Consider the following 26458-nt stretch of genomic DNA (forward strand, 5'->3'; position numbering starts at 1 on the left):
ATCCTCACAACTCTGTAAAGTAGGTGCTGTTATTATGCCAAAGATACTGAAGTTGTTTACCATTTCCTTCTCCAGTTCATAGATGAGAAAACAGGCATATAAGGGTGAAGTGACTTGCCCAGAGTCACACAGCTAGGAAGTGTCTTGAGGTTGGATATAAACTCATTATTCCTGACTCCAGACCTGGCATCTTAGCCACTGTGCCATCTACCTGTCCTCATGCCCATTTTTTTCCTTGTCCATTTTTCAGATAAATAAACCAAGGTCTAGAAAGTTTAAGTGATTTGGTCATAGAACTCATTAGTAGCAAGACTGGATCTAAAGCCAAGCTCTCCTGATTCCATATTTTTTTTTACTATTACCTGGCCCTCAAATCAATCAAGTTACCATAGAAAAGAAACATTCAGGATCTGACAATGGAACTTTCAAAGACAAAAGGTACAGACAAAATATTTACTTCATTTATTCTGCTCCACTCTTAAATCAAGAGCTAATGTCCAGAAACTTTTTAATGGCCCTAATGACTCTCTGGAACTTCCTCAGGGCCTATCAGGACATTTGGGAAATACACCTAATTTCTGAAGATAGAACATAAAAACGTTTCAAATATGCCATCAACTCTGTTCTATTTAGGGTCACGAGGTTTGGCAAGTTTGCCCTCATTTAATAATCAATGAAACATGCAAGCTCTCAACTCAATTCAATAATTATTTATTAAGGGCTTACCACAAAGGTATTAAATTAAACTAAAATATACATAGATAAAATATATACATGTGTATATATATATATATATATATCATAAAACTTAAGCTATATGTAAAAGAAAAGATACTTTTAATTATTCAGCAGAATACCTTATAACTAGCATACCATATAAATAGATACCCTCTTTGCTCTCCCACTTGGAAAATGTGCCCAATATAACTCCTAAAAATTTTTTTTTTAGGTTTTTGCTAGGTAATGGGGTTAAGTGGCTTGCCCAAGGTCACACAACTAGGCAATGATTAAGTGTCTGAGACCGGATTTGAACCCAGGTACTCCTGACTCCAGGGCCGCTGCTTTATCCACTGCGCCACCTAGCTGCCCCCAAAATCATTTTTAAATGATTCATTATAATTTCTCCATCTCTCTCTTTTCTAATCTTGCTCCCAATGAAGGTATAAACCAATAGCCAAAAAGTCTAAGGACAGAAAAGCAGAAACTAAGAAAAAGAATATCCTTCCCCAGAATAATCAGGACCAGTTTGACCTTTTTATAAGGCATAAAAGATCACCTTTAGATGTAAAGAAGAGCATTCTTTTTAGGCAAAAGTCTAGTATAGGGGGCAGCTAGGTGGCGCAGTGGATAAAGCACCGGCCCTGGAGTCAGGAGTACCTGGGTTCAAATCCGATCTTAGACAATAATTACCTAGTTGTGTGGCCTTGGGCAAGCCACTTAACCCCATTTGCCTTGCAAAAACCTAAAAACAAAACAAAAGTCTAGTATAGAACATAGTCATTAATATGTTCTGCCAGTAATAAGCTTTCATCTTGTCTGTAATTTACATAAATTCTCAACCTCACTTTTCTTGTCTATAAACATTATGGGATTGGACTAGATGAGGCAGATTCTTAAGCAGGGTTCTGTGAACTTAAAACAATTACTCTGATAACAGTATTTCAATATAACTGGTTTCCTTTTAATCCTTACCTTATTGCAATCCTGTACCTTATTATATATATATATATATAATATATATATTACATATATATTTAAATACATATATTATCATAACAGAAGAGGACCAAAATGACATCACTATGTCAGGGTTGATGCATAGTATATCAATCTGAAGCTGATCAAACCAAAATGAGCTTGGAAGGCTCTACCACAAATAGTCACTATGAACCTTTAGGAAGATGTCTCTAAATTTGCACATCTCACATTGTTTTTGAGCTATAGCAATTCTGCTTTGCTCAAAGAGCACAGTACCTTCTTTGATGCAGGCAAGCTATAACAGTTCTGTGACAGCACTTCCCATGTTTACAATGGATACCAAAGTTCTTCAGAGAGACCTTGAAACTGTCCTTGGATGAAGGGGTCCATAGATTTCATTAGACCACCAGAGGGTTCTGTGGCATGAACAGGGTAACCCTTGAATAAGTGATTTCTAAGATTCCTACTGGTAGCTCACTTACAAAGTGGCTTTGAATGGCTTTAAATCAGAGATTTTTAATCCTTTTGTATCATGAACCTCTTTGGCCATCTGGTAAAGCCTGTGACCCCTTCTCAAAATAATGTTTTTAATTGCAAATTTTAAGATCACAGGATTAAAAAGGAACCAATTATATTAAAATACAATTATCAAAAAAATTTTTAAATCACGTTCATAGACCTCAGGTTAAGAAAACCCTTTAATTGTTCTCCACTGGGCAATACTCCTGTTTCTGACAAATTGGTTACATGGAAAAGAATGACACTCAGTGAGAAGTACAACAGACTTTAAACCTTAGAGATGATCTAGTCCAGCTCTCTCATTTCACAGAGGAGGATATTGAAGCTAATTAACAGGTCCAGATGTACACTAACACTGAGTAGCTGAAATAAGATTTGAACTCAGATGAAGACACCAATCATTTGCTCTTTTCACTATACTTTGCTACACACACACACACACACACACACACACAGACAATACTTACACTGTCCACAAATCATAAACTATTAGAACTAGAATGAATTTTTAGAGATCCCATAGAAATTACAATTTTTCATGTTATTGAAGTGAGAATTAAGGGCAGGTGACTTGTCCAAGGTCACAGTGTCAGAGGGGATTCCAAACCCTATAGCCTAATTCCTCTACAAGAGTTGAGGGAGCATCTTGACTAAAAAAATTCAGTATAAATTCCAGTATAAGAAATAAACATGCCTGTTTTATTATTTATTAATTTTAGGAAACAAAACAGAAAGAATCAGAGAACATACAATCAGGGTACCTAGACAAATGGTAGACAATGTTTTTTTTTGTTGTTATTCACATCCAGCAATACTATACAATATCAGAAATACACAGGTGGTGATTATTTCTAAAATGAAAACCCATATTATTTGGCTGTGCAAAACATAATTCTGAAATAATGAACTACTTTTTTTCTTTGCAAATTAAAAAGAGACAGAGATGGATGGATTCTGTTTGGCTTTTGGGGGGGTAGGGAAGAAAGAAAAAGAAACCAGATTATGATTTCATTGAGAGGAGTCTCAATTGAGGACATTTTTTCCCTAATGCTTTGCAATTAACAATAGCTAGCATTTATATACAGCTTTAAGACTTACAAAGTATCTTGCATAGGTTATCCCATTTCATCCTCACAACAACCCTATGAGATAGATGATATTATCTTTGTTTAACAGAGAATTAAACTGACGTTGAGAGGTTAAGATTTGCCCAGGGTCACAATAAGTAGCAAATGTCTGAGTCAAGATTGGAACTCAGATCATCTTTCTCAGCAATACTGTCATCCAAGAGAACTCTGAAGGACTTAGGATAAAGAATACTTGCCATCACTTAATTTTTCTTGAGTTTTCTCTTTTTTTGGGGGGGGAGAATTATGTTTACTTTTATAACATGATGATTATAGTAATATTTTTCATGACTTTAATTTTTTTTTGTTTTTTTGCAAGGCAATGGGGTTAAGTAACTTGCTCAAGGTCACATAACTAGGCAATTATTAAGTCTGAGGCTGGATTTGAACTCAGGTACTCCTGACTCCAGGGCTGGTGCTCTATCCACTTCGACACCTAGCCGCCCCCATGACTATAAATATTAAACCTATAACGAATAACTTGCTTTCTCAATGAGGAGGAGTGGAGTGGGAGGAAGGGAGAGAATTTTGAACTCAATGTTTTGGAAGTCAATGTTGAAATTATTTTTTTGCATGTAGAGGGGGTGGAATTAAATTAAATTTAAAAAAAAGATTGAAACCTGGGTCTTCCTGACTCCAAATCCAACACTAATCCACTGTACTACCCAGGCTTCATCTAATAGACATAGAGGATGTCAGGCTGGATGCAGAGAGAAATAAAGACATTTGTCAGTCTCCCATTAAGAATCTATCAAAGGCAATACTTGAATACAGATCTCACCTCTCACCATCAAACAGATTCTCAAAGTTAACCTGCTGCATTATTACTTTCTTAAAAGCCAGTAAGGAAAAATGGTTGGAATGTCATTAGGTTATCATTGCCCTGATGATCATCATGTTCATCCTCTGGAAGAAGAAAATCATGACATCAGAGAGGTGATACATGACAAGCAAGTGAATTCGATTTAAGTGGGGGGGAGGGGGCTAGGCTAATCACCAGCCTCACTTTCTTTTCCAGAGTCATCTGGGTCCAGAGGCCAGATGATGCTTGTCCTTCATTTTCATTTTCATTGTCATTTTTTTCTTTCTCTCTGTCTCTCTCCCTCCCTCCCTCAGCAATGGGGTTAAGTGACTTGCCCACAGCTAGGTAATTATTAAGTGTCTGAGGCCAAATTTGAACTCAGGTACTTCTGACTCCAGGGTCAGTGCTCTACCCACTGCACCAACTAGCCACCCCTTGTCCTTCATTCTCAAAGAGGAACATGTTATCAGGGGAGGTGATGCCATGCCCTGCTTTCCTAGGGAATGATGGTACCCAAAGTGGGTCTCTGCTTCATCTGGGGAGCATCTCTTAGCTAGAGGCCCACCTCTGATCCTCTCCACTCTTCCTCCTGCTCCTCACAGCCAGGAATTCAGTCTTCACTCGCCATCCTATAACACCCCACCTCCCTCCCTCAGAGACTGAGCCTGGGGTAGGTGAGGGTGTGTCAGACCCTAAAGGAGGCTGTGTGGATGTCCCCTAGGGACACACCCTGGACCACCCGGGATTTGTGACCCTCTCTCTCTCTCTCTCTCCCGGCTCCCAGGGAGGAAGTCTGGGAACATTGCCTCCCGGTCCCCCCACCCCCACCAGCTGCAGGCCCAGAAGGAGAGCGCCTGCAGGAGGTTGCATCTGGCCCTTTCTCCTCCCCCCCCCCCCCCCCCCCCCCCAGGGAGGCCTGGCCTCCCCCGCCACCTGGCCGACAGGAGGGGGAAGGTGGGCCCAAAGGATGCTGCAGGTAGCAGCTGCGCAGGGGGAGGGGCGGGGCAAGGACCTCGCGCAGCTGGAGGAAGAAAAGCCAGCGGCGGGGACCTGGCGCTGGGGGCACCGAGGCGGCCGCGGCCGCTGCTGATCCTCCTCCTCTCCCTCCTCCTCCTCCTCCTCCTCCTAAACCACCACCTCCTCTTCCTCCTCCTCCTCCTCCTCGTCTTCCTCCCCCCTCCTCCTCCTCTTCCTCCTCCCCTCCTGTACCTCCTCCTCCCCCTCTTCCTCCTCCTCCTCCTCCTCGTCTTCCTCCTCCCCTCCCCTCCTCCTCCTCCTCCCCCTCCCCTCCTCCCCTCCTCCCCCCCGAGGGTCCCCGGGCCGGGCCGGGCTGTACCTGCAGACGGTGATGAGGTTCCTCCTCTCCACCGCAGCATTGCGGGCGTTCAGGCTCTTCTTGCAGCCGCCGCCGCCGCGGGTCACGCTCAGGCCCCCCAGGCTCAGAGAAGCCATGGCCGGCTGCGCCCCGCGCCCCCTTTGTCTCGCCCCTCGGCCCCGGCGCTCGGGGCCGGCTCGCCCGGCGAGGGGCGCACGGGCTGGGGGGGGCGGAGGGGAGGTGCGAGGCCGCCGGGGAGGGGGCCGCCCCGCTGTGCTCCACACACGCCGGGACCCCGCGGCTGCTCACCACCAGCCCCTTGCGCCCCCCGTCCTCCTCCTCCTCCTCTGTCCGCGGGGCCCCGGGGACGCGGGCCGGGGCGCAGCCGAGGGACCGCTGACACGCGCCCCGCTCTCACACCCGCACCCCTCCCCGGCCTCGCTGCTCCCGCCCAGCGGCCCCGCCAGCCAGCCAGCCAGCCAATCGGAAGGGCCGGGGAGGGGCAGCAGAGGGGCTTTTAAGCAGGCGTCCTCGGAGGTCCCCGGCTCCGGCCCAGCTGGCCCTGCCCTAGGAACCGGGGGCATGAGGGACGGCAGGCCCAGGCTGCGACCTCGCTCTCGGGCCAGCGCTCTGGGAAGGGGCCAACCTGGAATGCTTGGGGGAGGCCGCTTAGGGGGCCAAAGAGAACAATGCCTCAGCTTTACTAGCGGCTCTTTTCCCGAGGCCTTTTGGTAGCTGCAGATCCTAGGGACACAAACACACCAAGCATTTCTGCAATCCATCATCATCATCATCATCATCAATCCCCCCCCCCCCATCATCAACAACCACAGCATCATCTTCCCTTTCATAGTTCTCCCTGGCTCTGGAAGTCAGACAACCTTGGGTGTGACCTTGGAGAAGTTCCCTAGAAATCCCATCTGTAGAATGAAGGGGACTGAGCCAGGGCTCTTGTGGCACCGAGTTACAATTTTGTGATCCATTCACATAAGCTGTCTCATCAAATATTCATTCTCTCAATAAACATTTATCAACCATTAATATGAGGCTAGTTCCAGAGGGAGGTAAAAGCTGGGGTAGCAAATATGCCATCTCATCCCTTCATAGAGACCCTGCTATACTAAAAGGGGCATAACGCAAATTCAGATACCTTTAATAGGCAATATCCCAACAAGATGTAGAGAGTTGACTTCAGAGGTCTGAGTTCAAATCCTACCTCTTACCTATATTGACAAGTAAGTCACTTACCCCACCACCCCAATACCATAAGTCTATGGCCTGTGGTCTATGACTACAAATTGTAGAGAAGATGCCAGGTTACACTGGTAGAGGTCAGTACAGGGATGAAATCATAGTTTAAAAAGAAGCACACTACAGAATTTTAAAACAAAATGATCTCTCAGCAGAAAGGATGCTAGACTTTGGCACCCAAAAGTTCTTATACTACCTTTTCTACTGTATGACCTTGACCAATAATGCATTTCATTTCTTTAATTTCCTCATCTGTAAAATGAGAGACTTGTACTGAGCAGGAGTTTTTGGTTTGGTTTTTTTTTTTTTTGTCATGAATCTCTTCAGCAGGCTAATGAAGCCTAAAGATCCCTTTTCAGCTAAGTGGTGATTCACTACCCCTTTTCAGAAGTGAATAGAATTGGACCTGGTGTAAGGAAACCCTTCAGCTTCAGACACTAACTGTGTGATTCTGAACAAGTCATTATACCTCTGGCTGCCTTAGTTACAAAATAACAATAGCACAAGATGTTGTAAGGATAATATGAGAAAAATAATTATTAATATTTATTTATATACATATAAGCCAGCTATATAAATATTAAATGTTATTCTCCGAATAACATTTTTAAAGCCAAAAATAAGTAAGATTACAACAGATATCAATTGCATTAGAATAGAGTTGTTATTTTTCCATCTAAGTTCATGAATCCCTAAAATCTATCCACTTGGGGAATCATTAATTAAGGGGGGGTTCAGCTCAAGAACCCACGAAATAAACACCAAAATTCTTATAGCTATGAATTATACGTTCCTATGATCAAGGTATTCTGACAGAAATTTAAAGGCTACATTGGAGAGTAGCAGGAATAGAAAAATGCATGCATAGGCCTTTGTCATAGTTCCTGGATGGAGACCTACACTAGACTTGTAACAATGGAGGAAAAGGAAATACAAGAGAGGCTAAAGATATCATATATATATATATGTGTATATATATATATATATACACATATATATATGGGTATATACATATACACATACCTACATATATGTAGATTCAGTCATATATTTGCATATATATAATATTCAAGATACTTAGCATCCTATACAGGGAAAAGGAAACTAAAAAAAATAGGTTTCAAGTTTTGAACATGGGAGTGTGGGTGAATAATACTGATAAAGAAGCTAACATATATATAATGAGGAGCAGCTTAATCATTAGTGTCCTTGTTTTATAAACTGAAACAACAAACCAAGTTGTACTGTGGTAAAACAGAGTGATAAATAGGCATTCCAAGGACCAGTCCTTTCTCCTTTTCCCTTAAATTTACCCTTAACCTAATCTCCCCTCTTCCTGTGACCATCTCCAGTTTCCTGGACTATTTGACATTATTTTAGTTAGTACTCTCTCTACAGAAGCAACTCTCAATGCCCCCACATTTTAATCAGTGTTTTAATATGAATATCTGTAACAAAAAAAAACAACTTTAGCATCTGATAACCAGCATCTCCAAAACTAACTAACCCAGTGAGTCCAATAAGCATATATTAAAGACTTACTAAGGGCCAGACCCTATATCAAGAGTTGGAAATACAAAGAAAGCAAAAACAAACAAACAAAAAATAAAACAAACCCATGGTCTCTGCTCTGGAGGTACTCACACTCTAATGGGGGAGACAACATGCCAATAATATACATTCAAAACATTTAGTAGAGAGTAATTGGAAGAAATACTCAAAGAGAAAGCATTAGCAGGAAGAACACAGATGCTTGCTGCATCCCAGGCATTCTGTTGTTGTTTTCAATTATTTCTAATTCTTTGTGACCCCCTTTGGGGTTTTCTTGGCATTGGCAAAGGAGTAGCTTGCCATTTCCTTCTCCAGCTCCTGTTACAAGTGAGGAAACTGAGGCAAACAGGGTAAAGCCTTTCCAACAGAGAACTTGCCAGAGCTTTGATTGATGCTATAGCTTTTGAGAGTGAAGAGTCACTTCCACATCACAATGAGGCACTGGGATAGGATTTTATAAGGGGGAACTTTTTATTAATCACTTCCTAACATAATCTTTGTTATCAAAGTTCGAAAACTGCTAGGTTATTTCCACCTCCGGTTATAAAGTTTCTGACAAGGGAGTGAGTCATCAAAATAACCTTAACAATGACTCACTAAAAGTAGAGTTATGATTCTAGAGGTACTTCTATGTCAGAGAGTCTTCATTCTGGGTTAGCAAGGGATCTGTGGGTAGATTTTGGAGGGATACCTGAGCTTGAGTGGATAAAAAATGGCATCTTTATTATTTGTTTATTTTTATTTATTTATTTCATTATTGATATCTTTATTTCTTTATTAAATTATATCTTTATTATTCTCTGTCTGCTTCAGTTTCTTCATCTGGAAAATCGAGATATTGATAGCTTCTACTTCTCAGGCTGTTGTAAGAATAAAATGAGATAACATTTGTAAAGCACCTCTCAAATGTTAACGTGCTAGATAATGTTAGCTATTCTTATAATAATGTTTTTAAATGCTTAAAACAAAATAGGCAGGATTGCAATACTAACTATTTGGTAAGAAAGATGTCATTTTTTCTTTTAAAAAAATAGCATTTCTTTCAATTTCTTAAAAATTTGATTCTGAGAAGGTTCTATAGTTTTCACCAGCCTCCCAAAGGGATCCATGAAAAAAGAGGAAAAAAAAGTTCTTGTTCTTCTTTGCCTTCTTTCCCAAGCTTGTTATCAATTTAAAAAAAAACCTCTGGAGAACAGATTTTTGCAAACTGAAATCAATTGTAATGAAATAATTTGAAATTCTATTAACCTTTCATTCATTTCCCATACAATGACAGAAAGTGTGGCATAAGCAAAAGAGAGCTGACATCAGATTTCAAGGATTTCCACTGACACATTATTTGTTGTTTGTGTGGAGACATTTCTTTCAAGGCTAACTAACCCTTCATAACCCCATTTGGGATTTTCTTGGCAAAGAGACTGGAGTGCTTTGCCTTTTCTTTCATCTGCTCATTTTGCAGATGAGGAAACTAAGGTTAAAAAGACTGAGGTGACTTGCTCAGGATCACATTGCTAGTTAGTGTATGAAGTCAATCAGGAACATGAGTCTTCCTGATTCTAGACCTAACACTCTATCCCCTGAACCACTCAAGTGCCCCCAGATGTGACCCTAGGGATATTAGTACTTCTCAGTGTCCCAAGCAGTCCTCTTAATTTCTTAATAAAACTATTAAGTTACAGCAAAAGTGCTAGTCTAAAGGGGATTGATTTCCCCATACTGGAAAAATCAAAATTTCAATGAATGTAATTTGAATATAAATGATTAATAATAATAGTTAACATTTATATAATACTTACTATGTAATAGATATAAATATTATAAAAATATTATCTCATGTGTTCTTTTATAACAATCCTTGAGTAGGTGTTATAGTTGAGGAAATGAAGATAGATATAGGCTAAATGACCTGCGCAGGGTAACACAACTAGGAAATATTTGAGGTCAGACCTGAATTTAGTTCTTCCTGAGTCTAACCCAGTGCTCTAGCTCCTACATTGTTTAGCTGCCTGTTAGTACATTTATGACATACCAGTGTACTTGACTGTAAAGATTTTCCATTCACTTTGCAATTTTATTTCTGGAGATGAGATTTTCTCTATTAGGAGCTACTATTGGGAATTGCTTTTACCTATTCTTGTCTCTCAGATAGTCTAATTTCAAATACAACAAAGAATGAATGGTAGAAAGAAAATGTATAGGTATATTGGCTGACCCGACAATCTCAATAGAATTATTATCATCATTAGTAAAGACAGTAGAGAAAGGAAACAGAAAGCAGTATTTGAATTTGTTTTCCTAATTCCAAGCCCAGCTCTTGAAGCATCATGCCACCTAGCTGATAGTTTAGTAAGTGCAATATGGTTGAATATGCTCTATTATTTTTTAAATCTTGATCTAACATGTGAAATGGCAAGTCAGTGGACTGGTTCTAAATTCCATTTTTTTTTTTACACTTGATTTAAATGGCTGTCATAGATGAAAATGCTACTTCATAAAGAGACATAAATCTTAATGGAAGCAATGATCACTGACTACTCTCACTAAATCATGATACTACTTTGTCAATTCTATCAGTTATGCTAAGGTCATTGTTGAAATTTAACTAGTAAATGTCCACTTTCCTTATGACAATCCATAATCATTAAAAATTCTTCAAATGTTATTGCATTTTTGTACTTTTAACAAGCATTTTCAAAATTCACTGAATACATTGGTTTAGAAAGTTTTAAAATAGGTTTTAAGATACTATTTCCAAGTTTTTAAAAGTGTACTGACACAAGTATTGTTATGGATGACATAGTTTTTATCCAGAAAAGCTAAAAATTTTTAAATGACTTGTTAATCTAATTAGCTAATAACAAGAAATATAAAGTATACTTAGAGATTTCTTCTTAACAATAGCTGGTGTCATCCTATGTTTCTTTTTTGATAAATTATAATTTTCATTTTTTCCTTTATTTTCTTTTTTTTAGGTTTTTTTGGCAAGGCAATGGGGTTAAGTGGCTTTCCCAAGGCCACACGACTAGGTAATTAAGTGTCTGAGGCCAGATTTGAACTCAGGTACTCCTGACTCCAAGGCCAGTGGTCTATCCACTGAGCCACCTAGCCGCCCCTCATCCTATGTTTCAATAATAATTTTGAATTTTTTGGCTGATCTCTTGTTAAATCTAATTAAATTTTTAACCTCATAATGTGTTCTATGAAGAAGAACTAGGAAAAGAAGTGTCAATTCAGTCAATTTCTTGTTTGCAAGTGCTCAAATTAATAAAATTATCTTTAATCAGGGGTTTTATTACAGAAATATTTTTAGATCAACTTAGATCAATTAACTTTGTCAATTTAGATAAAACCACCAAAAATAATTCCAAAATCTACCTAAATAGGCACACATGAAGTGCAGTATGCCACAATATACTGAAAGCACATGAATGAAAGGGTGCTACAATCATCTCTTTGACATAATGGAACTCCAGTTTTTACTTTAGGATCCCTTGAATTGAGCATATAATATGTGACCATCTTATATACAGTCCTAGTATATATTCCACTGTCAATCTGGATCAATTTATTCTTACATAAAAATAAATTAAATAAAGTTGTTCTCCAAATCCCCAATGGGCAATGGTCCATTGCACAATTCACTTTAGAGGCTACTACTCTAGCTTGACATTCCTAAACTAATGGAACTTTAAAGATGGTAAGCATGTTGCTGGAAGGCCTTGAGATTATACTGGAAAACACCAGAATGGGGAAACTATAATTGTTTTTAAATATTTTGGAAGATGGCCACAAGGAAGATAGATTAGACTTGTTCTGCTTCACCTTGGGGATAATTTAGTACTAAAAACAAAAGATAGAAATCTCATGAAAAACTTTCTAAGAATGGCAGTTAGCCAATCATGCAATGGGTTACCTGGGAGGGCAGTGAGTTCCCTCTCATTAAAGGTATTTAGGTATATGCTGGAGGAAGGAAGAAGGTCAGGAATGTTGTAAAAAGGGAACACTTGGTCAGGTACCAGTTGGATTGGATAATGGTCTTTGAGATCTTTACTGTGAGTTTCTTATACATTGGCCATTCAGTAATCCCAAGTTTTTTCAAAATGTGAGGCTTTTTTTTAAACATATGTAATATTTTTCTTATTATGAATGCTATGAAATTATAGCTACATGACCTTTTTATGCTCTGGGATTTTTACTAAAACATTACAGTTATTTTAGTTTATTTCTCTAAGGCTTTATATGGATATAGAAGCAGAGAGTTACAATAAAATCATTTTTAAAAGCTATTTCAAATTTTATGAGCCTAGCTCCTGTCCAACTGGATGAGCTGATACTGACTCCTCACCTTCTCCACCCAAAAAAGTACAAATCTTCTTGCTTTTGTAAAATGAACAGGAAATCCAAACACTAGAAAATGTGGAGGTTCCCTAGTCAAGGGTCATTTTAAAAGCCTTTTATTTCTCTCAATGTTTTCATAGAATATGAATGGGAGGAGTATACCTGTATTTACTTAAGGGCATTGATGCACAGTAAAATTACCCAAGAGCTATGTATGAGAGAAAAAAACAATCTTATTGGTGGAAACATTATAAGAGACAGGAATTCAAGACTTTGTCTAAGGTAAAACTTAGTTTATGAGGGCTGAGATTCAATTTTCAACCTGAACTAGATGAGTAGGAGACCAGAAGGTTGGGCTCGGTAGTTTGAAAAAAAAAAAAAAGAATAATTAAACCTTAACTTAATATGCTGACTAAAGAAAGTGGAAGTGAAGAAAGGGTGGCAGCTGTCAATAACCTCAGGATGGCAGTCTAGAGAAGGTGGGAGGAAGAAACCAGAAGGTGGGAGGAAGAAACCAGGCAGCTGTGTGCAAAGGTCTCAAAAAAGAGCAGAAAGAGAAGTAAATTTTTCGAGAAAGATTTTAAAGATTAGAAATATTGAGGTCCCTTGGAACCTAAAATGTGAACATACCATCTTTTGTTCCTTCACTTTTGTCTAGTCTTATCATCAGGTAATCCTTAATTGTCTTCTCAGTATTGTTAGCTGTTATTATCCTAGGCAAGTAATCCTCTATAAAGCTGCTTAGTGTTAGTATGAAAGCACAGGTCTGGTTGTACTTTCTTGCTTAAGAGCCCTTTACTCACCTAACTCCCCTGTCCTGTACACTCAAGTGTCTCCCTCTTCTCCTCTAGGATCAAATTCAAACTCAGATCTTGATAGCAATTCAGCAGTTGTTATCAGAATAACTTCATAATTATATGAAATAATGGTTACTTTCCCCACAGGATCCAGAAAATTACTTGGGTTTTAGTAATTTCCTTTTAAACATGAAAAGTACTAATCATTTTATTAATTATTCCTGAAGGTACTTTAGACACAAAAGAATTGTCTAATTCCTAATTCAAATATTTGAGAGAAAAGGATTACCCCATTCCATGTTACCTGAGAATTATAATTTGAAAGCAGTCTAGTATGTACTCAAGGAACACAGCAGATAGAGTGCTGAGCCTGGAGATGAGAAGACTTATCCGAGTTCAAATCAGACTTCAGATTCTTACTAGCTGGGCAAGTCACTTAACCCTGTTCGCCTCAATTACCTCAACTGTAAAATGAACTGGAGAAGGAAATGGAAAACCAGTATCTTTGCATAGAAAACATCAAATGGGGTCACAAAGAGTTGAACATGACTGAAAAATGAACAAACAACAATGATAGTGTATGCTAAGCTTTCTGCTAAGTAATGTCTGTTTGTGTATTTGAATCTTTTAAAAATCAAATTTAGGATCTGGGACTACTTGATTTCCAGAGGAAACAGATTGTGTGTTAATCAGCGGGTTGTGGGGGGGAAGAAACAGAAATAAGTGGATAAAATAAGCCTGAGCTATTTCTATAGTTTGAAAATATTTTAGTTCCATTGAAATGCAACTAGATGGGGTGGCTAGGTGGCTCAATGGATAAAGTACCAGCCCTGGAGTCAGGAGTACCTGGGTTCAAATCTGATCTCAGACACTTAATTACCTAGCTGTGTGGCCTTAGGCAAGCCACTTAACCCCATTTGCCTTACAAAAACCTAAAAAAAATGCAACTAGATGAAAGCTAACTAATAAGTAAATAATTAATATCTAAAGTGGGGGGGGTTAAGGTGTATATGTGCCACCCATGTGTAAGAAGTGTATGGTCACATTAGTTGTCTTATGTGACTTACAATAGGCATCAATAATATCTGTGAAATTTTTTCAAAACCTTTCCAAAACAGATTAAAATTTTTATAATGAAGAAAACAAGAGAAGAGCTTCAAAACTGACCTCTCTGTTCTCCAGTTTCTGAGAGGAATACTTGATTGTATTTATCTGTCCCCTTAAATAAACTTCAATATTCCAATAAACTTCAGTATTCCTAACACTATTCTTTCAAGACCATGGTAACTTTCTCTTCATCCACACCTTCCTGTCCTGATTTCTTCTATTTACTCTATGTGTTTTTTAAAAATGTAAATTGATCAATTTTTTGCCACATTGGGTTCTTTAGATAGTTCTCCTTTTTCTTAAGTTTCTCATCTGTCTTGGGGTAATTTCCACTGGTGAATCTAAGACCATGGATCTACCTGTTTTTTTCTCTCTGAAGAGAGACTCTATTCTCTATGATATAATCATAAAGGGCATCTATTCTCCCCAAATCTGGGATATGTGTCCGAGTGTATCCAACTTTCCTCTCTTATGCATCCTGGATTCTAAGATGGAGTGGTCACCTCCTTCAAGGCTTTCCATAATTTTTTATTTAAGCAACCCTTTGTCCCTTCCTGATCAGAACTGGGTCCAGTATGACAGTTTCTCTCATTGTTTCCTCTCTCTTTTAAAGAATGAAATGATTACAACAGTAAGATAAAAATGGATATGGCTTTGCATTTGGCCAAAAAACAACCTCCAGAGCATCTGAATAGTGAAACCTTCCCATCATGAAGACTGGCTGAATTAAGCATAGCCTTAGTCTACTCCTACTTCTAGTTCTGGACCACACTTTATTTTATTCCCAGGAATTATCATCATATGATAAGAATGGTGCTGTTCCTTCTTCCTTTTCTGTTATGGAAACAATCAAAGCAACTCTGCTTTTGCTCCTTATAGAGATTATTAATGTACTCCCCTATGGCTTCACTCACCATTCTCATCACCTTCCAAACCAAAATACCTCTCTTTGGATTCCACTTTCCTCTTTGTTCTGACTCTCTTCATTAGAAAGTAAGTTCTTTGCTTTAGTTCTATAGACCAATTGCTTAGCACAGACTTCCTCTTTCCTTCTCTCTTTCCTTCCTTTCCCCTCTCTTCTTTCTTTCCTTCCTGTCTCTCTTTTCCTTCCTTCCTCTTTACCTCTCCTTCCTTTTTTTCCTTTTCTTTCCTTCCTTTTTCCCTCTCTCCATCTCCCTCTTTCCTTTCTTTCCTTTTCTTTCCTCCTTTTCTTCCTTCTTCACTCCTTGCTACCTCTTTCCTCTCTCCCTCCTTCCTTCTTCTTACTCTCTCTTCTTTAATTTGTTTTCTTTCTCATTCCTACTATATCATTCCTCTCAAATTTCTCAAATTCCTATTCTATTTCTTTCTTCTCCTAAGTAGTCTATGATATGTTCCCACAATGCCGCTTGTTTTCACAAGCACAGAGAGAGAGCTAGGTGGTGTAATAGATGATGTATTGGCCTAGGAGTCAGTAAGATGAAAGTTCAAATCCTCCCTTAGAGATTAACTACCCATGTGCTTCTGGATATGTAAGCTGACCTATCTGCCTCAAATTCTCCATCTGTAAAATGATGATAATAATAACACCTATCCACAAAAGTGTTGTGAGGACTAAATGAGATAATATACATAAAGTATCCAGCCACAAATGGCCTTCTGTCATCTCCATTCTAATTACTGGATATCTAACATATGTCATGAAATACTTACCATCACTATTTCCCAGGCACATTTCCATCATGGGTCTCAAGTCACAAAGATTCAGAGATCAACAAGGCTGCATTTGTTTTCCTTCATCAGTGACACTCATTCAACATGGTTTCTCTGTGAGCCCATGGGATTTATTGCTGGCTCTTGGCTTGGATATTATTCCTTTGAATTACTGGTCTTCTCTATTGACATTTTTTCATCCTATGTGATGACTGTAGTTTTCTGTGGAATCAAAATTGGCAGATATGTAGGCAGGTAATTTTTTTCCTTTCCCTCCATTTCCATTTTCAAGCCCTCTTGATCAGATTTGCAAGATTCCAGATAAATTTATTTTTATTATTACTTAGTTCACTTTCTTCATGGCCAAGACCTTTTGAACCAAGGTCTGAAAATCCAAATCTTTTTTTGAAAGCACCATATTGAATGTTGATAAGTAAAATCTTATTTGGATATATGTGTGTGTTGCTATTATGGTTATTATCATATAATAACAGTCACTATTGTTATTACTTCTAAATTCACCTTTCTTTCCTGAATTTCTTGCTTTCATTTGGTAATAGTTATATATCTCTCTTATACAACAATCATTTTTCTTTGTGTTCTGCATACATAAAAATAAAACACGGGGTGGCTAGGTGGCGCAGTGGATAGAGCACCGGCCCTGGAGTCAGGAGTACCTGAGTTCAAATCTGGCTTCAGACACTTAATAATTACCTAGCTGTGTGGCCTTGGGCAAGCCACTTAACCCCATTTGCCTTGAAAAAACCTAAAAAAAAAAACCCCATAAAAATAAAACAGTCCCTGTCCTCAAAAATACTAACATTTTATAGGAAAACAATACTTATATTTCCAAGATCTTCATTTACTTCATCCCACTAACTAACAATGCTTTTGTTCTTTCTGGTGACACTATTTATCTTAATGTGAATCATTAGGAATGAGTCACTGTAGTTCAGGTCATCATTTCTCAAGAGGCTTTCTCTTCTCTTCCAAATCCATTCATAGGGAAGATAGAAGACCTACCTTCTGTTCATACCAGATCAACATATGTTGATCTGGTACTTATTATCTAACCATGGTTATTTGTCTCTTCCTCTGAGATCTTTATCTTAGTAACACCTGTGGATACATACAATCATTCCTTGGAGCATATGAAACTCCTCTTTTAAAAAAAGTATTATTTTATTTTTTGTTATTTTAAATATTTTATTTATCCTAATTTGATGTAAAATAGTTTTTAACACTCATTTTTAAAAATTTTAGTTCAAAATTCTCACCTCTTTCCTCCTCCTTCCATGAGATAGGAAACAATTTAATATAAGTTATACATGTATAATAATTTAAGGCATATTTCCATATAAGTCATGTTGTTAAAGAAAACACAGACAAAATTTTTTTTTTTTTTTTTTTAGTTTTTGCAAGGCAATGGGGTTAAGTGGCTTGCCCAAGTCCACATAGCTAGGTAATTATTAAGTGTGTATGAGGCTGGGGCGGCTAGGTGGCGCAGTGGATAAAGCACCGGCCCTGGAGTCAGGAGAGTACCTGGGTTCAAATCCAGTCTCAGACACTTAATAATTACCTAGCTGTGTGGCCTTGGGCAAGCCACTTAACTCCATTTGCCTTGCAAAAACCTAAAAAACAAAAACAAACAAAAAAAGTGTGAGGCTGGATTTGAACACAGGTACTCCTGACTCCAGGGCTGGTGCTCTTTCCACTGCGCCACCTAGCCACTCCTAACAAATTTTTTTTTAAGTGAAAAAATCAATATTCCTTGATCTGCTTTCAGCCTCCATCTGTTCTTTTTTTTTTTTTTTGGAAGTAGATAGAAGCTTCTCTTTTTAAGAGGGTCAAGTTCTATCCTTTACTGGAAGGACCTATATTGGCATATGTTTAACAACCAGATTTCTGGGAGGGGCGGGAGAAATATGTTCTCAGGACCTACTTTTAAGTTTAATTTGCATTATTATCATTTTCTCAAGTCTAGACAATCAACAAAATAATAAATTGAATTCTGATTTGTAGCATTTATTGATTTTTGAGGTGTAAATGCATATATTGAGAATTTAACTATCTGCTATTGTAACCAGTAAAAGATGACTCTAGCATATCCCTATTCATGATTTTGTTTCAAAGGTTCTAGGATTTTTCTTTTCTTTTTTTTCTTGGACATATTCCTTTCCAATTTCTTAATATAAGCAACAACTCCCTTCTTCTTTTGTTTTTCCTTTTAAGTATGTCTTCTATTCTTTCAAGGAACCTGGAGAATAGAAACACATTGCTTCAGGTCTTTTGCCTTCTCTTATGGTAGATGAAGGATTAGCTTTTTAGCAATTTTAAACTCTTATTTCTTCTGGGGGGGGAGCTCAACCTCAAGGTAAAACTGAAAGGTTAGAGATCTCATGGGTATCTTGGGTGAAGGTGAAACTCAGTAGAGTGTTAAGGGCTGCCTCTTGCTCAACCCTAGGTTTTTTCCTTAGGTCAGAGGAGACCAAGTCCTTAGAGTAGTCTACTCTGGTAGATCTTTATAAGTCTTTGGGATAGAAGGTAGAACTCATTGGAAAGAGAAATATTATTATATGGATTCAATATGATTTACTATGCATTATCTATTTTTATTCACTATGCAATTGTTATTCTGGGTGGCAGGGATAGGGCATAACTCTAGATTCATTTTATTTTATATATATATATATATATATATATATATATATATATATATATATATATATATATATATATTTGTTTTCCTAGAAACTGGCAGTAATCAATTATAGGTTTAGAACCAAAAGGAGTCCAACTCTAATTTTTATAAGAAACCGAGACACAGAGTGGTCAAAAGACTTGCCTTTGGTCACATAACTGCTAAGTATCATAAACAGGAATTTAAACTTAGTTCTTCCTTATTCCCAAATCAAATGCTCTATTCATTACACTACTTTACCTCTGGTTCACAAAGTAAATGCTTAATAGTGTCCACTTATTGAATGCCTCCAAAATATCCCTCTATTTTCCAACTCATGTTCTCACTGAAGTGAGGGAGTTGATTGTTGCACTGATGGAATGAGCAAGTCCATTAAGGTTGATCATCACTCCAATGTTGTTGTTAGGGTGTACAATGTTCTTCTGGTCCTGCTTATGTAGTAAATTGGGAAACAACTTTTATGACTAGTATTTCTGACAAAGGAGTCATTTCTAAAATATACAAAGAACTGAGTCAAATTTTTTTTAAAAAAGAAAAGCCATTCTCCAGTTGACAAATGGTCAAAGAATATGCAAGGGCAATTTATAGAGGAGGAAATCAAACCGATCCATAGTCATATGAAAAACTGCACTAAATCACTAATTATTAGAGAAATGCAAATTAAAGCATCTGAGGTACCACCTCATACCTTTTAGACTGGTCAATATGACCAGAAAGGTCAGTGATCAATGTTGGAAGGGATGTGAGAAATCTGGGACACTAATACATTATTGGTGGAGCTTTGAACTCATCCAACCTTTCTGGAGAGCAATTTGGAATTATGCCCAGAAGGCAACTCAGCAATACCACTACTGGGTCCATACCCTGAAGAGATTATGAAAAAGGGTAAAAATATCACCCATACAAAAATATTCACAGCAGATCTGTTTGTGGTGGCAAAGAATTGGAAATTGAGTGAATGTCCATCAATTGGGGAATGGCTTAATAAACCAGGAAGGGGGCAGCTAGGTGGCACAGTGGATAGAACACTGGTCCTGGAGTCAGGAGTACCTGAGTTCAAATGTGGCTTCAGACACTTAATAAGTACCTAGCCGTGTGGCCTTGGGCAAACCACTTAACCCCATTGCTGTGCAAAAACTTAAAAAAAAAAAGAAACCAGGAAGGATGGGAATTCAGGGAAGCCTGGAAGGATTGCATGAACTGAAGATATTTTATTGACATTATTTTATTGACAGAATCTTTGGCAAGTGGGGCCTTTTAAGATCAGGGCAAGAATGCTGACACATACAGTTAAAGAGCTCAGCTCTGATCCATAAAGAAAGCTACTCAGTACAATTTGCTACCTTCAGAGAATTTACAACTATTGCTTTGGACTATGATACCACGATTGTTCTACCTCTCATCTGCTTATCTGATTGACTTCTCACACCATCTGATCCAGGTCACTTCAGTTCATTTATCCTCAGATCATCCTTCCCAAGACCATTCCCCTCCTTCCATTCCCTTTCTCAACTTGGATGATTCAGCTTCTGACAAAGAGCTACCCAAGCAGTCACTCACCTGACCCTTATGACAACTGGGCACTGTCCCTTCCACACTTCAGTCCTTGCTTTTCCTCAGAACTTCTGAATTACATAATCAGTAGCTATCAAACTCTACCTAGTCTCTCTCAGGAGCCAATGCCAGGGTTCTTGGCTTGGCTGAATATGGCTAACTTGAATCATTTTAGGTGGTCTATTATCCACTCTTACTTCCATCACTCTAGACCAAGACCCTCTTCCTTTTGCATCTGAACTATCACATTTATCTCCTAACTGATTCTTCTTTTTTCATTTATTTATTTTGCACATTACTACAATAATCTTGTTGTAATAGTAAACAATCCCCCTCCCCCCACAAAGACAGAGAAACCTCAAGAAAAATAAAGTGAGAGGAAAATAAAGGTGTGCTTCAGTCTGTATTCAGAGACCATCAGCTCTGTCTTTGGGATGGATTGCATTCTTTATTATAAGTCCATCAGAGAAGTTGCTTCAAATACAGCTTGCTAGCTGTATTTCCCTCTATCCTATTCCTCCCCAACCCCATTTATTCTATTCTATTCTCTCCTTTCACCCTGTCCCTCCTCAAAAGTGTGCTATATCTGACTACTCTCTCCCATGATCTTCCATCACTTCTATCACCTATACCCCCCCTCTCCATCTCTCCCCTTTAATCCCATCCCTTTCATCTCCTTTTTTCCTCTAGGGTAAGATAGACTTCTATACCCTATTGATTGTGCATATTATTTCCTCTCTGAACCATTTCCAATGAGAATGAAGGCTCACTCATCCCCCCTCACCTTTCCCCCTTCCATTCCATTGCAAAAGCTTTTTCTTACCAATTTTATGTGAAATATCTTAGCCCACTCTACCTCTCCTTTCCTTTATCCTGGTACATTCCTTTCTTGCCCATTAACTCTATCTTTAATATATTACACATTCATATTTAGCTCCCTGCAGTGCCTTACCTACATATGCTCCTTCTAACTGTCCTAATAAATGACAAGTTTCATATGAATTATCATTATCATCTTCCCATGCAGGAATACAAGCAGTTCAGCATCATTAATTCCCTCATAATTAGTCCCTCTCTATGCCTCACTTACATCCTGTACTTGAAGATCAAACTTTTTGTTCAGCTCTGGTCATTTCAATAGGAAAATTTGAAAATCCCCTATTTCACTGAATGTCCTTTTTACCTGAAAGAGTATGTTCAGTTTTCCTGGGTAGTTGATTCTTGGTTGTAACCCCAGCCCTATGAGCTCTTAATATAGACACTCACTGCTAAATCCTGACTATAGCTCCATGATATTTGAATTGTTTTTTCTGGTTGCTTATAATATTTTCTCCCTTGATTTGGGAGTTCTGGAATTTGGCTATCATATTCCTGGGAGTTTTTATTTTGAAATCTCTTTCAGGAAATGATTCAGTAGATTCCCTCAATTTCTATTTTACTCTCTGCTTCTAGGATATTAGGGCAATTTTCCTGGATTATTTCATGGAAAATAAAGTCTAGACTCTTTTCCTGGTCATGACTCTCAGGTAGCCTAATAATTTTTAAATTATCTATTCTAGATCTGTTTTCCAGGTTAGTTGTTTTTCCATTGAGACACTTCACATTTTGATCTCCCTGGGACCAAAGTAATTGTCTATGGTCAGGTTCTTTTTCTTCTGTTGTTTGCTCATTTCCCTGGCCTGTGATTTGATCTTAACTCTTTGTTTAGGTGGGGCTCTGTTTCCAGGATGGATGCTTTCCCAAGCTTTTCAGGGTTTTGCAGCTGTTTTCAGGGGCACCCCACCCAGGGACCTCAATTCCTTAAAGTCTTATGAGAGGCCCTGATTGCTCTCTTGGCTTGTGCTCTTGTCTGTGGATGGCCACCAGACCTCCCCTCTGTTCTGGAGTTGTGAAGAGGGTCCCTGCTCCATTATGGTAGTATGGGGCCCAAGATTATGAACTGGATTTGAGTTTGGCCAAAGCAACAGAGTCCTACTCTAGGGATAGCAGAGGGACCTCTGCTGTCTCCCCGACCCCCTTCCTGTCTGTGGGTTGAGCAACTGCTGTGTGACTCCGTGGGCCTGCTCCTGATTCCCAGGCTGGATCTGTGCTGAGGTCTACAGTGGCCTGGGCTTTGTGCTCACTCTGGTGTGGCAGAGTTTTCCCACTGACTTTCCTAGTTGTCCTTGGCAATTCCTGGGTTGAGAGGTTTGGAAACCTCTCCCACTGACATGGAACCAGGCACCCCCAGAGATCCAGGTGCCCTCAGGCTATTCTTGAATGATTGGAGTTGGTTTGCTCTAGCTGCATTGTGGCCCTTTCCAAACCCAGTGGAAGAGACCCTTCCCATGGATCTTCCAAGTTGTCCTGGGCTGGGAAATTGTTTTTCACTCAGTCTTTCTGTGGGTTTTGCCACTCTAGAATTTTGTTAGAATCATAATTTAAAGGCATTTGGGAATATTCTAGGGAAGAGTTTCTGAGATTTCCTGCCTTCACTCCACCATCTTGACTCTGTTGCCTCAAGTTGATTCTCTTGCCTAGTCTCTTTCCCTCTCAATTCATTAATCCAGTTTAATATTCCTAAAATACTAAACTCATCGAATTCTTCCCCAGGCAAATAACTGACAGTGTGCTCTTATTGCCCATCCTATAAAGCCCTCCTTTGCTCAATTTTTCATTCAGAACATTATCCCCACTATAATTTGCCTAGCCAATCTAATTTCCCATTCTTTTCCAATATATACTCTCTGCTTTAGTCACTGTGCTTCCCAAAGAACCATGCACCTCTCTGCTTCTGTATTCTTACTCAAGATGCTTCCCGCAGAAGGGACTGCCAACTTCCTTCATCTCCTCCTATTAACAAATGCATGTCAACCAGCATTTAGGAAGAATATTATGTGTTGCTAGGTATTGTGTTAATCATTGCCTACCCAAACAGAAAAGCAAAACAACATCCTCTCTCTGAGAGAGATACAAATCAGACTTAATTGCCCCATGGCCCTTAAGGTACAGAAGCAAAACAGATGGTAATGCATCTTTTTTTTAAATTTCATTCTATTTTTAAAATCCTATTGATTTCTGATAGAAGAATTTTTAATTTTAATTTTATTATATAGTCAAAATACTAATGATGAAGATATATTTAAAAACAAATTTGAAAGAATGCTGATTTAAACTGAATTAAGAAGAATTTAGGAAGAGCATGTAAACTTTTAAAATAGTTAATATAGGGCATAGCAGAAATTCCTAGAAGCAAAATACAAGATATCAAAAGTGATTTACAGGGGTGGCTAGGTGGCATAGTGGATAAAGCACCGGCCCTGGAGTCAGGAGTACCTGGGTTCAAATCTGATCTCATACACTTAATAATTACCTAACTGTCTGGCCTTGGGCAAGCCACTTAACCCTGTTTGCCTTGCAAAAAAAAAACACCCTAAAAAGTGATTTACAGCTTAGAACATGGAAAGCATGGTACTATCAATATTTAAAAAATTTAAAAATTAATATAGTAGCAAGAATAAAAAGATTTTGGTTCTATTAATAAATATTTAGTGTTTATTTCACCTTTATCTCATCTTATCACCTATTTTTTATTTTATAGTGTTTGGTACATTAGTTTAGTGGCATATGCACAAAATTTCTAAATCAACACAAAATTTATACTCAGAGGAATACTTTGTCAAACTGGTTTGGAGTCTTCCAAGCTCACAGTGGTCTGTCTGATCAAGCACAATTGGACACATTGAAACTTGATCCTAACATAGTAATATCACTTTTATCTTCTTCTAGCCCAAAGACAACAACCAATCAATTACTTGGATTTCACCATTTTCACAGAGCTCATAGTTTAATAGGGGGAAAGAACTGGAAGCAGCTATGTACAAACAAGATACGAGACAATCAAGAGAAAAAAGCATTGGCAATGAGGGAGATCAAGAAAGGCTTCTGATAGAAGGTAGGGTCTTAGCTGAGATTTGAAGGAAGCTAGGGAAGTCAGGAGCTGGAGAAGAGGAGGGAGAGAATTCCAGGAAAGGGGAATAGCAAGTGGAAAAGTATCCAGAGTCAAGGGATGGAATGTCTTGCTCCAGGACAGTGTAGACAGCACTGGCCAAGGACAACAAGGACAGTGTGACAGGATTAGTGTATTTAGGTGAGAAGTAAGAAATAAGATGAAGAGTAAGGTGTAAGAAATTGAAAAAAAATATGAGGGAGCTTTTATATTTTATCCTAGGGGGTGATAATGAGTCACTAGAGTTGAGTGAATGGAACAGTAAGGTCAGATTTGCTTATTAAGGAAATAAATTGGACAGCTTAATAGAGAATGGATCAACGGAGTTATATGGTCAGGTTTGTCCTTTAGGAAGATGAATTGGACAGCAAAGAGGAGAATTGTTTTGCCTTTCTTTGCATCCTAGCAACTCAACAGTGCCTTGGTATGCAATACAGATATATCATTTGTGTGTGTGTGTGTGTGTGTGTGTGTGTGCGTGGAGAGAGAGAGAGAGAGAGAGAGAGAGAGAGAGAAAGAGAGAGAGAGAGAGATACATATGTGTGTGTGTGTGTGTGTGTGTGTGTATATATATATATATATATATATATATATATATATATATATATATATGTATATGTCAACAATAGAAATTTTTTTTGGAATAAGGATATTGTCTTCCAAGGTTACTACTTTGAAGTGAGTTCCAGTGAAGTCTCAATATAATAGATTTATCTCTGAGAAGAGAAAGTTTATTTTGGCTTCTCATACATTGTCAATTTTCATTGGGCTAAAGATACAGTTCTGCATTAACCCTAACAGGACCTAATTCATCTTGTGCCACTCAACATATTTTATCTTGTACAAGAAGCTGAACTTTCTGTAGGATTTATTGTTATTTGCAACCCTCTCTTTACCTAATAAGTATTCACCTTAAAAAATAATGTCATTTCAGGGGCAGCTAGGTGGGGCAGCGAATAGAGCATTGGCCCCGGAGTCAGAGGAACCTGAGTTCAAATCAGGTCTCAGACACTTAATAACTAGCTGTCAAGGGCAGCTAGGTGGCATAGTGGATAAAGCACCAGCCTTGGAGTCAGGAGTACCTGGGTTCAAATCTGGGTCTCAGACACTTAATGATTACCTAGCTGTGTGGCCTTGGGCAAGCCACTTAACCCCGTTTGCCTTGCAAAAAAAAAAATTACCTAGCTGTGTGACTTTGGGCAAGTCATTTAACCCCATTGCCTTGCAAAAAAAAAGTCATCTCATCTGCATTTATGAGGCAAGGTCACATATGAACTTTGAAATATCAAATATTTCAAGACTTCTGAATGAGTTGCCAGATAAATAACTGTTTCAATCACTTCAAGATCTTTTCAGCCAGGACACAAATAATAAATATGAATTTTTGTGTATAATGAAGGGTATACCACTTTTCAGTCTGGCTAACAAATTAAAAAATACAGGCAAAGGATATTGAACAGAATGAGGGAGAGTCAAAAATTTATTAGAAATCTGACCATTTCTTTTTCTTTTTATTCATTTTAAAATTAAATATAAAATAAAAAAGAAAGGAAAAGTATTTTCATGTATACTGCATAAGAGAGTATTCAATATAAAACAATAAATTTCCATTTTGGTCATTTCTTTCCAACAGAAACTTTTGTTGTTGTCAGTGTCTCAGAGAGAATTTTTAAAATCCATTGCTGCTAGTAATAAAATTTCATATGTATAGAATGTTTAAAAGTTAACAAAGCTTTTCTATTGACAGCTTTGGGAATTAAGAAGTACAAGTATTATCAAACCAATTTTACAGATGAGAAAATGAGACATGAGAGAGAATAACACATTTTTACAGACCTTTAAAGTTTGCAACATGACTGCCTTAAGAATAATTCTGAGGAAGCAATAACAAAGGGGAAAGAGCATTCGACTGGAAATCAGAGGACTTGGGTTCAAATTCTTTCCCATTTTCTTACTCCCCATGTGTCTTGGTCAAGATATTTAATTTTCATCAGTAAAATGAGAGTGTTGGACTTAAT

The 26458-nt window shown here is 38.3% G+C and overlaps 2 protein-coding genes and 1 long non-coding RNA gene across 6 annotated transcripts in view; 1 reads left to right on the forward strand and 2 right to left on the reverse strand.

Moving 5' to 3' along the window:
• The window catches only part of RUNDC3B (RUN domain containing 3B), a 120385-nt gene extending 114772 nt beyond the window's left edge, over positions 1 to 5613 (reverse strand). For all 4 annotated transcript variants that reach the window (XM_074192897.1, XM_074192896.1, XM_074192899.1 and 1 more), the window contains exon 1: positions 5483 to 5613. In XM_074192897.1, coding sequence (XP_074048998.1) covers positions 5483 to 5598 — 116 coding nt within the window. In that variant the 5' untranslated portion in view covers positions 5599 to 5613. The remainder of the gene's footprint in view (positions 1 to 5482) is intronic.
• Positions 1 to 26458, forward strand: part of ABCB1 (ATP binding cassette subfamily B member 1) — a 199455-nt gene that overhangs the window by 53207 nt on the left and 119790 nt on the right. The window lies entirely within an intron of this gene.
• LOC141492533 (uncharacterized) overlaps positions 6077 to 26458 on the reverse strand; it is a 47286-nt gene continuing 26904 nt past the window's right edge. Inside the window, exons 2-3 of the long non-coding RNA XR_012469952.1 lie at positions 16198 to 16419; positions 6077 to 6205 (exon numbers count right to left, since the gene is read on the reverse strand). This is a non-coding gene — a long non-coding RNA (uncharacterized LOC141492533). The remainder of the gene's footprint in view (positions 6206 to 16197; positions 16420 to 26458) is intronic.

This window comes from Macrotis lagotis, chromosome 7 (genome assembly GCF_037893015.1).
Source record: "Macrotis lagotis isolate mMagLag1 chromosome 7, bilby.v1.9.chrom.fasta, whole genome shotgun sequence".
Classification (NCBI taxonomy): domain Eukaryota; kingdom Metazoa; phylum Chordata; class Mammalia; order Peramelemorphia; family Peramelidae; genus Macrotis; species Macrotis lagotis.